The sequence below is a fragment of the Micropterus dolomieu genome, linkage group LG03 (genome assembly GCF_021292245.1).
Source record: "Micropterus dolomieu isolate WLL.071019.BEF.003 ecotype Adirondacks linkage group LG03, ASM2129224v1, whole genome shotgun sequence".
Taxonomy (NCBI): Eukaryota; Metazoa; Chordata; class Actinopteri; order Centrarchiformes; family Centrarchidae; genus Micropterus; species Micropterus dolomieu.
This window is the reverse complement of record NC_060152.1, coordinates 27,337,904-27,353,388: the sequence shown is the minus strand read 5'-3', so window position 1 is coordinate 27,353,388 and position 15,485 is coordinate 27,337,904. Positions and strand designations below refer to the sequence as shown.

General features: G+C 41.2%; 1 protein-coding gene across 1 annotated transcript; it reads left to right on the top strand.

Moving 5' to 3' along the window:
• Positions 1-12,276: 12,276 nt before the first annotated feature.
• LOC123968390 (transmembrane protein 74) lies at positions 12,277-13,176 on the top strand. The gene has a single exon (XM_046045129.1). It carries the CDS (start codon positions 12,331-12,333, stop codon positions 13,174-13,176), a length of 846 nt encoding a protein of 281 aa, XP_045901085.1. The 5' UTR covers positions 12,277-12,330.
• The last annotated feature ends 2,309 nt before the right edge of the window (positions 13,177-15,485 follow it).

Here is a 15,485-nt window from a genome sequence, read left to right as displayed (position 1 = left end):
GCCAGCTCCGTGTCCTGCTCCTGTCTCACTGCTCACAGTCATGACTGATAGCTTCCTGAAAAGCCTCTCTGCTCCTGAGAGCCTCACACACTGCTCACAACCACAAACTTTTCTTTTCTTATGTCAGGTACTCTCATGCAGATATTTACATCATACCCACACCCATGTGGTGAATCACATTTGGTTTTAAGGAATCTAAGTTGTGTTTTGATGCTTATATTAACATATAACATGTATAAGCAGTAGGTCTATATAACAATACCTATTTTCCATATAACATAGCCTATTTATATTTAGCCTATACATGTTTATGAATGCATGCATACTGTCAACAAACATGAACAAATCTTGTATAATACATTTCTTCAATAAATGTAAAGATCCATTTATACATATTCAATCCAAAACCTGTATAATAAAATTTTTTTTGTCATTATTATCATTCATTAGTGATATGCCAGTTATTAAAAGTGTATCTGTTTACAACTACATTGTAGAGGGTTATAGTGTGTAATAAACTATTTATTAATTAATTTATTTACTAACTTATAAATGCTAATTATAGGTGGGGACTTAAAATAGTGTTACAACTGTTAATAAAGAAGGTTACTGAGATGAGGGAAACACCTAAATATTCCACTGAAAAGAGAAAAAGGTAGCAGTGAAGACAACAATCCATTATGTCACATTTCTACTGATATTATAGAAATGTTACAGGAGATTAAAAAAAAACACACAATTATTATTCCCTTAACGGTTGAGTTTTGGTGTTTTAGTTTTGTTATTTCTTGTTTTATGTGGAAAGAGTCCTTCCTCATTCTTAGCTTTGCTTCCGGTCTTTGCGTGTTTTCCCACCTGTGATTGTCTGCCCTGCCCGGATTAGTTTCACAACTAGTTCACTAGTGCATTAAGTCACCGAGTTCCTTTGTCTCAGTGCCAGTGTGCTTTGTCCTATGTGTAGCGTCCCAGCTCATTCCTAGTGCTTTCTCCAAATTTGGCCTTTGCCAGCCTCACCATCCTATTCCTCTCGGTACCGGTAACCCATAACAGTACAAACTGGTCAATCATGGACCCAGCAGACTCCTTCTCTGATGAATCCAGCCCGCAAGCATTCAGTCTGCACCTCGGCCTGCTAGCATCCTGTTAGCAACCAGACATCTCTTCAACCTGTATCACAGCCTCCACCAGTTGTTTAGGCCCCTTCCTGATTCCACCTCTGACGATTCCCAGGATTCTCCTTTCTGGAGGAACCGGCAAGGTCTCAAGACGGCACCCTTCAAGAAAGCAGGGCCACTAGTCAGTTTCCTGCCTGTCTTTCTGCCTTGGATTCACCTTCTGGGAAGGCCTTTCAGAAGGAAGTATTAGAGTCTCCACTCCCAGCACCTTTCCCCTTTCGACGCCCAACAACACAGAGCTGCCACCAGTCCTGTCTGGTTCGTAGTCGACGATCTGGCCAGCAGCTGCTCCTGCTGAGCTGTGGCAGTCTTCTGTTCCTGAACTGCAGGGGTCTTCTGTTAGGCAGCAGTCATCTGTTCCTCTGGTCCAACAGTCCTCAGTCCCTGTGCTGCAGCAGACTCCTGGTCCTGCTGAGCTGCAGAAATCACCAGTTCCTTTTTTGCTGCGTCACCAGCATCTAGGCTCTTGTCACGATCTACTCCGCCCTTCAGCCCTGCCTCCTTGTGGCCCTCCAGACCAGCTCCATCCTTCGGCCCTGCCTCCACATATCATGTTTGCCCCCAGGGCGTCCGCCTAAGATCTCCTGTTCCACCCGTCCAGTCTTTCTGTCCTCTGTTCACAGGCCTCTTTGAATTGGTTTCTTTGGATTTGACCCTTGCCTGCCTTGTGGGAATACAGCCTCACCACCCCATAAGCCTTCTATATATTGACTTTTGATAATAAATCATTGTTCTGCTCCAGCTCAGCCTCAGCAGTCAACATTTGGCTCCTTCTGTTTCCTCTTGTTATTGGTTAGCCTGCTTGCATAAACCGTGACATTATCTTCTGGTTTTATATCTCCTGACGTGGAAAATGTTATTCCACACTGTGTCCTGTATCAGCGTGTTCCAGCTCTTCATGAAGCTACTGTATATGATATTCACACTGAGGGAAATATTAAAATCCAATAACCATCAAATAGTTAGGAGATATTGCAGATGTCTGCATCATCTTATACACATTGTGCCAAAAGTCAGCCTGACATATTTGGTATCTTTGGAAACTATAATTTGAAATAAAGTTCAGGAGATCTGACTAATGTGTAATGATGTGACATTGTCAGAACAGGAGATAAATACATGTATGACTTGCTACATTAGAAAATACATATTAGAAGGATACAAATGTAGAGATGTAGAGGCATAAAAGTAGAGAAAAAAAGGCATTCATATAGAAAACAAGACTATGGAAATATTTGTGATATCACATGATATATATAAAGCATTTCATATAGAGTTAATGTAAACTAAAGTGTCGGAATGTAACTAAGTACATTTACAAGAGTACTCTACAAGCATATATTTGAAGTGCTTAAACTTTACTTCAGTTCCATTTTATGCTACATTACACATCTACTCTCTCCTTTTTCCAGGAATAGTGATCAGTATTATAAATATAGTCAAACAAAGGCTACTAGTTACTTTGTAGAATAAGATTTTACACACAATATATATGCTCTGTATTTAAAATATAATACATTGTTAAAACTAGCCAATAAAGTAGTTAAAATCAACTTCACCTCCACCAGCTACAACATTATGAAGTGCTGACATGAATGCAACAATAATAAAATAAAGATATATAATAATAAATCAGTCATCAGTTTCATTTAGCTTCATTTTTACTTTGAGTACATTTAGCAAATAAATGTGTACTTGTAATTAAGATTTTGAATACAGTAGAGTATTTACATTGTTATATTGCTACTTTTACTTATATGATCTGAATACACTCACATACAGTATGTGTACACACTACACGTACCTACAGGAATATTACTGTATTTTTACAGTGAGAAATAAAAATACCATAAAGAGTGCATTGTCACTCGATCACTGAGTACCACCGGAAGTTGGGGCTAAAAGAAGAGATAACAAAACCACCCTGTAAGCTTTTGTATATTAACATTTGGGTTTCCTCTTGTTTCTGGTTACCCTGTTTGCATAAACCGTGACATTAAGTTCTGGTTTTATTTCTACTGATGTGGAAAATATTATTCCACGCTGTCTCACAGTATGTATCCTGTATCCATGTGTTCCAGCTCTTTATTGAAGCTTGTGTATATGATGTTTACACAGAGTGAAATATTAGATTTAAAAATGCCATAAAGAGTGCTAAGGGCATTGTCACTTAATCACTGAGTACCAGAGGAAGTTGGAGCTGAAAGAAGAGATCAAAAACAAACTATAAATGACAATAGGATCATTCTAAACTTCTTATTGAGTCATATACTCATTGCAGTCCTATAACAGACATGCTGTGAACCTATTATAGGACTATTTCAGTCATGAAAGGAGAAATCTCATTAAGAAGGAGAAGGTCAATTTAATATCACTTTCTAGTGCAATATTCTGATGATGTGTCATTTCATGTGGTTGCTCCAAAATGCTCACAGCATGACTTGGAACTAAGGTAGACATGACTTTTTCTGCGCTAATGAAGCACTAGTTCATCACTATTTAAATTGGCTACATTGCATGTGAACCGGTGTTCAGTGTACCAGGGAAATTGAATACCTCTTTTTACCTGTCTCATTGCCTCAATGTCTCTCTCTCTCTCTCTCTCTTCCTGTTGTCCACAGGCATCCAGATTGAGTAAGTGAAGGTTCTCTCTGCTCAATTAGATTAAAGCATCACTATGCACAACACCCATTGGTGGTGTTGCAGCAAGTCTCCCCCTAAGGGTAAACACCTGTAACATTAGAGACAGGAGTCTGAGGGAAACGTGCAACTGATGGAGCTGCTTCTCAGTGGAGAGAAAGTCCTCTACTGTCTGGACTCATCTCCATCTGCAGGATATCCACTGTGGAACAAAAAACTGAGATGTGTATGCCCCCCGTGGTGATTTAGACAAACACATAAACAAACTGGCTGAGTTTTCAGGCAGTTGCTCAACACTAGTTCAGATTAGTGTGATTGTTATTCCCGGGGAAGCTGCATGGGCTTGAGTGAAAAAGGGAAGGCAGAGAATGAAAATTACTCAGATCTCAGCACATAGGCGATGCAACTGTTTATATTACTGTCTGTATAACCTTCCCAGGAGGCTGGTTTAGCAATGAGAGCTCAGCAGGCTGCAGGAAAACTGCAGTCTTTAGGCTACGTTTTGGAACTGTGGTTAGATGATACACAGACTGTGGATAAAAAATATAATTACTTGCCTGTTAATGGTAGTGTTAGAGGTCAGCAGTGGTTTATTGTGGTTTTAAGTGCTCCTGAGTCTCATAATCTTCAGTAGGTTAATTTTCTTTGGTTAACTCCAAGTTCCACCCAAGGATTTTATGTCAAACGTACACATAACTGTCCATGTGGTATTAATTAATTGGCACCTCTGTATAGATCCCCTCTATGTCCATAACATTATCGGAGGAAAACTAAATGAAGTGTTCATTTCAGGTGGGACAGATCATCGCTCCTCACAGCTGGGAGCTCAGGAGGTAATTCACACAATTTACAGGTGGGTGAGAAATTTTGATTTTGGGAGCATAATTTTAAGTGAAAATTGATTCTTGTATTGTGAATGGTGCTGCTTGCTACAATTCATTACTGATGCAATAATATTCCACGGAGCCTTACATAGTGCATGTGTTTGTTACATGTGTTTCTGCAAAACCATTGATTTATAGACTGACAAACAACCTGTTCATCCCACTAAAAAACCTCACTGCCAGTGGATGTTGATGTATTCAAATCTTTACTTAAGTGGCTATAATTTATATTTACACAAATGACAATGTGAAAGGGGTAATTCATAGTGATGAACCTACAGAGAATTATCACTCAAATCTAAGCTTTAGCTCATTGTTAAGCTGTCTGTCCCACAACTTTACTGTTTTGGTTCACTCGCAGCGCTTTCCTAGTGTCTTCAGCTAAAGCAGGCAGCTGTTTCCAGCAAAAAAATCTCACTGTACACTGCTCATCACCAAACAGCCAGACAGACACAGTTAGCGACTAGCTGGTGAACACGGTGAAGCATTTCGCTTTAAAGAGACAGATATTTCCCTCAGGAGTTGGTAGAGACCAAATCAAAAAAATCCCTAGCCTGGTTCTGAAGCCAGGAGATAACAAAATCTGCCTACCAGTGCCTCTAAGGCTCACTAATTAACACATTACATTTCAGTTGTTTAATCTGTATAAAAAACAAAGTGTAAAAACAACAATTGCCAGGCACATCCCTTAAAATGCCAAATTGTTAAATAAAACATTGAACTATTCCTTCAAGTAAAAGCACAGAACAAATGTACTAAAAGCATTAAAAGTACAAGTATAGTATTATCTGGCTGAATGGCCTGTGAGTAGCATAGTAATATATTTGATTATTACTTTTGATTCATTAATGTATATGCAGCATTTTACTGTTTTAGTTGGTTGAGGTGAAATTAATTCTGACTGCTACTTGATGGGTAATTTAATCTATAACAATGCATCATAATGTAACGGATGAGTGAATCTGCATAGTAACTGCAGCTGTGAAATAAATGTGAGTAAAATGTAAAGAGATTCACTCTGAAAGATTGGTACTTTCTATTATTGATCAGTGATCAATAATAGAAAGTGTCAAAGATCAGTGCAGAACTCCTCCCCTGCTGCTGATTCTGCTCCCCTCTCCTACAACACTGAGTGGGTCTTCACTGCCACCTCATGGTCAAACACTGCTGCTGACACATTCAACAAGAGGGGGGTTACTATAGATATTTGGAGCATAGCACATTTCATAAAGATGCAATGTATATGTAGGATCTTAATGTCTATGATACTGTGTCTACATTTTAAATGCTTAAAAGTGTGAGCACCAATGACTACTCAGGAAGCTGCCACATAGCTTTGTTGGAGCCTTATACTGGTATACTGGAATGAAGCCACACAAATGCTTTGGCCTGTAGAATGTTACTGAGCTTTGTAAAACAAAACTTGGATTTAATACCAATTCAGCTTTTGTGCTGGTGACCTCTTTAACATTTTGCATCAGGTTTGTGGACAAGGATCTCCTCCCTTTGCCTCCAAATTCATTTATATTTATGAAATGCATTGCCTCAGACTTTCTGTCGGGATGATATTTCACCAACCCCTTTCTTCTTTTACGAAACGATCAATGAAGGACATGAAAAGAATCATGAGGGAGAGCCGGCCACCTAAAGCTGTAAAAAGAATACTCCCTGTTTATTTCTACCAGAGAAAATTAAGAAATGTTCTGTCGGAATATTTTACCATTCAAAACATTATCACAGTGACTTCTGTGTTAATATAATGGATTATTCATCCACTGCAGCTTTAAGAGAGAGGTCCTTTTGTTCGTAATTGAAAATTCAAGGTAAACATCCCAACAGAAATTCAGAAGCAAAATTGTACCAATGCCACCAGTGCCAGCAGACTACTCAGTGCTTGGCTCACTATATTCTCCAAATATAAATAACATCTTTGGCCTGAACACAGGATTTTACCTAATGAATGAAGCTCATTCCATCTAAAATGTTTGCCTTGTCCATACTAAGCAGATGTTCTGACTTTGCTTACCAGTGCACACAAGGAACCCGAGAGATATACTGAACTTCACTGTGTACTTGCCACAACAAACAACATGTTTGTTGTGTTATAATTAGGGCACCATTATAACTGGGCACATTAGAATAGCTGTGAGAGATGGAGACAGAGGCAGATGACAGGACAGACAATTATCATCAAGAGCTATTGAGAGCATTATAATGCAAAAGCAGCTGTGGCGTGAGGGGATAGCATCACATTAATTATGATAAAGAGACGATAAAGAGAAGAAGGGACGATAAAGTGGCGGAATTAATTATCTGAGTCAGCTTGCTTAATCACCAAAGCAAGCCTTTCTTTTTGTGGTCTTATCTTTGCATGAAGCATAAATCCTTGCCTACACACACACACACACACACACACACACACACACACTAAGGACTAGGAAAGCCATTATCATCCTTCCATCATCCCAACAGTGTCTGTGATGAGGCCAGCCACACCACTTCAATTAGAAAAGTCACTGTAAATTAACTTGAAGGTCCAAGTGCTAAATATTTCATAACAGTGTCTGCCACCACACACACATCCTGTCAAAGGAAAGGACAGGGGAAAACAACCCTACACACATTGAACTTCAGCCTGCCTTTCTCTTAACTCCCTTGTCATCCTGCTGTCTGTGTGCACTCTGCTCTCTGGAAGGCTTTTTAAGAGCTACTGGAGGGTTTGCGTGCCAGACTTTCCAAACAAACCCAGGGGACTATGCACACCTCCTTATTAATAATCTACGTACCCTGCTGTTGTGGCACACTACCCTGTCAGAGACTTCAGGATGCTCTCTGGATGCTGGAGATGAAAAATGTACTGTACAGATGGTTTACTTTGACCTACAACATGACTTTTTAAATTTGTAATGAGTCTTATTCATTCATTTGTCTGTTATCTTGAGTTCTGGATTGGGTTGCACCAGCTGTAAGTCCATTACAAATTTTTTGCATATGTTCGCACTAACTACTAATTAGTTTCAAACCAGTAGTTTACTAAATTGGATTGCACCATAAAGAAATGTCTTAGCTAGGGCTGGACAATAAAACAATAACAATAATTATTGCAATTTAATTTTTTCAATAACAATATAACAAATGTTCAATAAATATTCAATAAATGTTTGATTTAATTCACTTAAATCATACACGAATTAGGACTTAATTTTTGTATTAAGATGTTTATTTTGTAGAGGAAAAAGGACTGAAAAAAGCTTTTACTTAATTTTACTAATGCATTTTTGTTGACAAAGATTTTATCACAATTGTTTTGAATGTTCTATCTCAGATTTGTGAAGTGATCCACTGTTTGGCATCAAGTGTTGACAAAAAAACAGCCTTTAAACTCAAAAGAAATAACGATTTGATACTTATTGTGATAATTATCGATATCGAAAGATATGAAACTTTTTATCGTGATAACATTTTTGGCCATATCGTCCAGCCCTAGTCATAGCTAGTAAAGGCTAATGTGTAAATCAGTTGCTACAAAATATCTGTACCACCATCTAATCAAAATTAATCAACTATGTAAACAGGGTTACTGTAGCATCACAAGCTGTTAGCATAACTACCAAAAATGAGAGCTTGGTTGTAATCCAATAACCTTTTTGTTATATTTCCTCACAGTTTGCTAGCCCTCTGTTTTCCAGCCTAGCCGTGGCTCTGTAAATGGAAAACAAAGAAGAAAGAGGTGTGGACCATAATTCACCCTTCACTAAGCCATGCCCAAATATGCAAACGGGCCAATCATAGCGCAGTATAGGTCTAGCTTTCTAGACAAGATATTGTCAAACACTGTTCCTGGGGCACTTGTAATAGTTACAATCACTACCCAGAGAGGTTGAAAGGAGAAGTTAATTTATTCCCTTTCCAAAACCTAAAACAAATCCAGGAAAATGTAGGCTGTGAATTGTTCCTAATGTGATGAGAGTTAGCTAACGCTAGCTAACCTACCACTGAAAGTAACGTTATATAGGCCTACTGGTTTTGCTTTCTAATGATTTTAATAGTGAAAAGAGATCTACCCAGCTTTACAGCAACAGTGTTAATCCTTAATATCGTTGTCCTCTGTCTCAATTGTCAGTTGATGCAGTGATTCATTTCTGAAGGCTTTGGCTTCTGCCTGAATGCAACCCTTTTATTCTCATTCTCTGATAGCCTTTCGTGGTAGGGACACTCAGCTATTTAACCTCTGTGGGATCGTTTGCTAGGATCGTCGATACCGCTGGTTCGTTAGTGCTCCTGGCTGTGGTAACGACAGTCATGGTCGTTAGAACCACCATTGGCCAAGCTTGAACGACCATCGTTGGTATCTTCACCTGAGGGCAAGCGGAAATGCTTGTTCAGTTTCCTGGGAAGTGATGAAAGGACAGCATTGTAAGTGGGGGATAAGTGGTGGCGTAGACCCCCTCCTCTTTTCAGCGACGGCTTCTCATGCCAGGTGTAAATGGCTTCCTTGACACCTCTTTCAAACCATCCATCCTCTCTGTCTAAATTGTGCACCTGGTGATCCTCAAATCCTCAAGTGTCCTTTATCCTTCAGATGTAAGTAAACTGCTGAGTCTTGACCTGAGGAGTTAGCCCTTCTGTGTTGACCCATGCGTTTGTGTAGTGGTTGTTTCCCCAATATATTGATCTGTGCATTCCTTATTCCATCAACGACCATGACAACTGTCGTTACCACAGCCAGGAGCACTAACGAACCAGCGTTATCAACGATCCTAGCAAACGATCCCACAGAGGTTAGTTGAGTTTCCCTACCAGTCAGTCAGAACTGAAGAAGTCTCTTGGATGAGGGACGAAACTTCTTCTAGTATCTTCAACCAAGTCCAGAGGTCCTTGACCTCAGCCTTCGTTGGATAACTATGACCTGGAAGACTGAGAATCTTCACAGACTACCATATTTCATATTTATTCTTCAATATAAACGGGTCGTATGTCACGCTAACGAGCTTTGACAGTTGGTTCTTCTTTGGGGCAATCACATTGAATGAGATGGATGAATTAACTAATATATTTACGACTTACAAGCCGTCGCGTGGAGCTGTGCGGTGGAGCAGAGGTTAACACTGTTAACACAGTTCTACTCGTACATATTTACCTATCTCACTACACTGTAGTACACTACTGTGGGGCGCTGGCGAGCGTGAACTCAGTCAGTCCCTCATTCATTAATTCACTTAATAATTCACACTCCCACACATGCACTCTCCTGCTCTTCTTCTTCTCCCTCCTAGGTATCTGAAATCTGCCACTGGCTAAAGAAAAAGCAGTGCTACATTCATGTCTCATAATCTTTCTGTGTGCGCATTGTGTGTGCGAGGAGACACACTATGAGGATTGATAGCCTTTAGAAGCACCGACTCCCCAGCCATCCCTTCTCTTCCAAGCCTGGTGTCCTTGCCAGCAGGAAAAGTGGTGCACTGTTGCAGTGAGATAGCATCTGATAGTTGGCTGTTGTTACCCCTCAGACTGCGCGCACAGCCAGATTTCAGCTTCCTCTCTATCTCTCAGCATGAAACCCACTAAAGTTGACAACAGTCTGACCTAATAAAGCATAAAGCATTATGATTTGCCCTCCGCAAGCTAATTTCTGGATCTAAACATGGTGGAGTAAGTCTTTGTCCGATTCTGATTCCCTCTCTTTCTTTCTCTCTCCCTCTCTCTCCCTATCTCTTTACTCATCTGTTATATGGAGTCTTGTTGGGAAATGAGCCAAAGCCGTTCATCCAGCCACCAGGACTCCAGGAAAAGTGGCGACTATATTTATAGCTGCTGCCTGGTTGTGCTAAATAAGGTGGAACAGTCAGCAAACGAATATTCAGTTCAGTGGGATTAGGCACTTAAATCATTGATGGTGGCCTGCACTTAGCATCTACTTCATAGTGTCACTCTCTTAGAAAACTTAGTCATTTGCTGTGTCACATGTTTATCATTCTTCTTCAAAGCTGCTACCAAGACGTGGACTTGGCATAAATTAGATGAACCTCCCAAAGATTTACACGAGATCACAGATCAGATGACCTAACAGGACTCTAGATTAAACATGGCTTAGGATGGCTTTGACATGGTGACCAGTAATCTTCTGAGAGAGCACAGGAGAACAGATGGTGCATGATACACTCAGTTTAACAATGTTTTTTGCATAGCACAGCTGGATAGATTGCTCTGATATGATGAGGGCATTAACTGCCAACATAAAGTACAGATTATCATATACATGTCCTTCATCTTCAGTCGTACACATTATCACGCTATAGAGCTTGTTTACTTGCTGTAACATCACTGAAACAGCTTTAGGGTGTCTATACTGTAACCTGGGGTGAATTTATAGTGCTTAGCTTTACATCATGAATGTTTATCTTTAATGGCATCGAATTTCCTGTAGGATCCCTACAGGGATTTCAGATCTGTGATATTCAGAACTGACTATATGGCAACCTTATGATACTTTATGTCTTCAGTTGTTGGTGGTATTTTTATCTCCTGTGGCCTACTAACCTGTTATAGCATCCATAGGAGTTTTACAGTGACATACGGCACCGGATTCTTCTAAAATGTCTCCTACGGGAAGGCACTGCTAGTAAAAGATCGTTAGATCTCAGCCTCAGCCCTTCAAATGTGTTGACTGACTTGGTAGTGATCTCAATCGGCTCACAGATAGCGGCGCTCCTTTCAACGCCACAGCGCGGGCAGCTGAGGCTCTGTGTGTGGGAGGGACTAACGGAGAGCTCCCCTCAGTGCAGACTGCCACCACAGCATCGAGCAGGGAGAGAATACATACAAAGCATTATTCACTGATAAGGTTTTTTTTTTATCTGTCCCCGTTATGTGCTCTCTCACCCGCTGCAGCCTGTAAAGAAGAAAACGACGGAAGGGATGCTGAAGTAGCGCGGTGAGTGTAGACTGTTTCTTTTTATTTGTGCAGTCTGAGGAGGTTTTTGTCAGGGATTAGAAAATGATAAAACCGGGTTGTGCATGACTGATCCACCCTTGTGCAGAGAAGCATCTCAAGTCTCCTGTCGAATTCAGATAAAATGTGCAGGAGTATTTACATATTCTGGAAGCACTGAATGTATTTTGTATTAAAACATGGCTGTAGTTTGAAATCATTTCATGATGATTTTCTGGGAAGTAAACAAACTATAGGTTATGTAGCCTATTTAGTTCAGCACAGTTTTGCTTATGTAGCTATACATTCTCTAGGCTGTGTTCTTCTAAAAGCAGAATTAGAATATAGTTCAATCTCGGTTTATTGTTTTCCTAATTGGATACAGAGGCATTTAGCTAATCGCAGCCACTATAAGCGCCTTTCAAGTAGTGTCCACGGATTTTTCTTTAACGATCCAATCAACTTTAAAGTGGTGTTGATTTCTGTGTATTATAAGGCTAAGGCTATGTGCACCGTTCCAAATTACGCACACGTTTTTGCGCATCATGGATATATAGTTTTACGCTTTACAATGAGGGTAATGTAATTATAATGCACCATTTAACTTGAAGCTGGTGTGTGCCCTCTGATTAGGGATGCTATGGGGTGAAAACATCGTGGGAGGAAGGCTCAGAGTGAACCAGCGGGTGGCGAAACACGAATGGCTTCTCCAGAGCTGCTTCCCGCAAACGAGGGAGGCAAACAGCCCGATCGGCCCGACGTCCTTGACCGGGTTTCGAGCGCGCTGTGTGTCCGCAAGTCGGGCGGATCAACAGGAGGAGCGCTCCCGGGGGAGGGCTGCTGTAACCCGGCACGCAGCTGCCATGACCGGTGTCATTCAGCGCCAAGGACGGCGCCGCGCAAAGGAGGCGCGGAGGTTAAACTCGGTCACCTCGGCGAGGAGAAAGTCCGGGTTTGCTGCGACGAGGAATTAGAGACATCTTTCACCTATATTGATGAGAATGTGAACCTGCGACTGGCCAGCCCGGAGACTAGTTGTAAAGGTTCTCACAGACCCGTGCGCAACGGTGAGCCTTGCTCCGAGACTTTCCCGGAGTTTTCCTTCATGTCCGAGGATGATCTCTCCTTCGGGGAGGGCTCCGGTACTTCTATAGACTACGGGTTTATCAGTGCAGTCACGTTCTTGGTGACCGGGATCTCCTTGGTGATCATTTCCTACGCCGTGCCAAGGGATGTGGTGGTGGACCGTGACAGCGTGTCGGCGAGGGAGATGGAGAGGCTGGAGATGGAGAGCGCCCGAATAGGTGCCCACCTGGATCGGTGTGTCATAGCGGGACTGTGCCTGCTCACGCTGGGCGGCGTGGTGCTCTCCACGCTGCTTATGATCTCCATGTGGAAGGGGGAGATGTACAGGAGAAAGGTCATCGCTTATTCCAAGCGTTCAGCCAAACAGTATGGCTCCATCAGCCTGAAAACTAGATCCAGCCCAAGCCATTCTTCTGTGCACTTGTCCCTGGAGGAGGAAATAGAAGAAACTTTGACTTAAAATTCTGCTTTGCATATAAACCTTTTGTGTAAAACAGAGTAGAGAGACATGAGAGAATGCCATGCACACATTCTTACAACATATTGTAGCCTAAACTGTATTCAAGTCTGCAACATTTTTGTCTTATACTGTAGAAATAGCCCCAATATTATATAATATATCCACATGGCATACAGAAAGGACAAGAAAAGCACTCAAATGCAAAGTGAACAATAGCCCGGAAAACCATTAAGTGGTATCAGATTGTTCCCTAATGATTTAAAATGGTACCAAACCATAAAGATGACTAGGGAGAATGTTAGGAGGCCTGCTATTCATATTTAATGCGAATGTTGTGCACAGACACATTTCAGGAGGGAAGTGTGTGTCCCCGGGGCAGGAGAGTGGGAGTGAGGAGGGGTGTAAAGCTGTCCCTGTCCACTGGGATGTGGGAAAATCAGCTCAGTGGTCCACATGGTAACATCCACTGACAGTCCGTCTCTGGTGCAGTGCTGAGGTAAGCCAGTAAGTTCCACGTCAGTTTGATTGTTGTGAGCAATTTGACTGCATTTGACAGTGCTGACATATAATGTGCACCCTCCCTTGCTCCCGCTCGATCCTCTCTGCTCCTCTTCTCCTCCTTCATTCCTCGCCTTCTTGCTCTCTCTGCCACTTGCTTTTCTCCTGAAGTTTCTCAGTGCTCTCCACAGCACTGTAAATTTGCTTTGTAAGCGTGTGGAAAAGGGTCCTGGACGACCACAGCCAAGTGCCTGTGACATATCAAGGTTGATGAGTCTCTCCTTACCTGTCTCCTTTCATTTTCTCTTTCTCTCCATGTGAGGATGGACTTAAGAACACCTAATCACACATGAAAGAGTTGCCCAACTTCTAAAACCCTAAGCCTTCACTACTTCAAAGAGCTAATTACGTTTCCAAAGTGAGGTATCATTCTTTTTAAAAAGGTTATATTAGATGTGATCATGGTGATATTGCAGGAGACACAAAAAGCTTAGCAAAAGAGGTTTATCATGTGCAGACTTGGTAAGAATATTAATGCCCCAGTGTCCAGGCAAGTCAGAGACCAACATCCTTTTCTTGAGGAAGATTTTAGTTTCCGTCTCAGCTATGTGAAAGAAACCTTCTCTTTCTCCCTGACAGTCATTAATGCTTTCTGAACAGGGCCGCAGAAAAGAATGTCACGCAATTCTCTTGGAAAACAAAGTCACTTTTAATGTATGCTACCCTGTAAGGTTCATAGTGAACAGCTAGAATCATTCATTTGTGCAAATATTCATACATACAGCCACAAATATTGCTTTCCTGTGCTGGTGATTCTTATGCAGGGTCACTGTTACCTTGGTTTCTTGTCCTTTCATTTTCCCGGGATGTGTGACCTTATTTCAAGGCTTACATTCAAAATGACATGAGTCAGCCTCAATTAATGAGATGCGTAGGTTGATTACTCTTAACAGCTTCAGGCCACACTTTCATTGAGTTGCACTGCTTCTAGGTGTACTGTCACAGCATATCCATGTAAGTACGAGTCAGTGTGCAGACAGATGAATCAAAGAAAAGACTGGATCACTGGAGTCTGATGAGGTATTCAGCCAGCACTATCATTCAAAAAAATTGTTGCAGCAATGAACTAATGCAAGTTTGTGTTAATACAGGTTTTTTTTCTGTGTCTGCGACCACAAAACAGCCATTACTTCCTGAAATGGCAATAAAATGCCAAATGAAGGGGATTTCCAGGGAAGGTAATAAAAATTAATGATCCATATGAGGCAGTGTTGTCCTGTTCTGTTCACAGAAGCTGTAAATCCACAACCAGTATTACAGATGTTAAGGTGATATTTCATTTATCGAGCTTTCCTGGTGTTGTTGGCTATGGAAACAAGGTGCGACGCTCAAGTGCTGGACACTTGTTTCGTACCGCTTCATCTTTCTTTCCCTCTCACCAAGATATTCATGTACAATGAAACTTGTTCGACACTTAAAGGGCAGCCAACAGCAATGCTACTAATGTGAAAAATTATGTATAATAATACTAAGCAATTCATTTGAAGTCCAGCAATATAATGGCTACATTACCCATGCAGTACATCAGTGTTTTCCAATCATTGAGAATCATATTCAGAGGTGGCATCATCTGTTGGAATGTCACTCTTGTAGCACACAAAGGATCATAAATGCCTGAGGGAAGATATTAACATTGCAGACTTCAAACAGATTCATCTGCAGCATGTAATGCACTGCATGTTTTCAGACCTATACTATTCCTCCCCCCCTCTCTCCTTTTCCCTTTTTTCCCCCCCCCCCCCCCCCCCCCC

Excerpts from the sequence above, each read along its gene's own strand:
- LOC123968390 (XM_046045129.1), top strand. The coding sequence starts at position 12,331 with ATGGCTTCTCCAGAGCTGCTTCCCGCAAACGAGGGAGGCAAACAGCCC.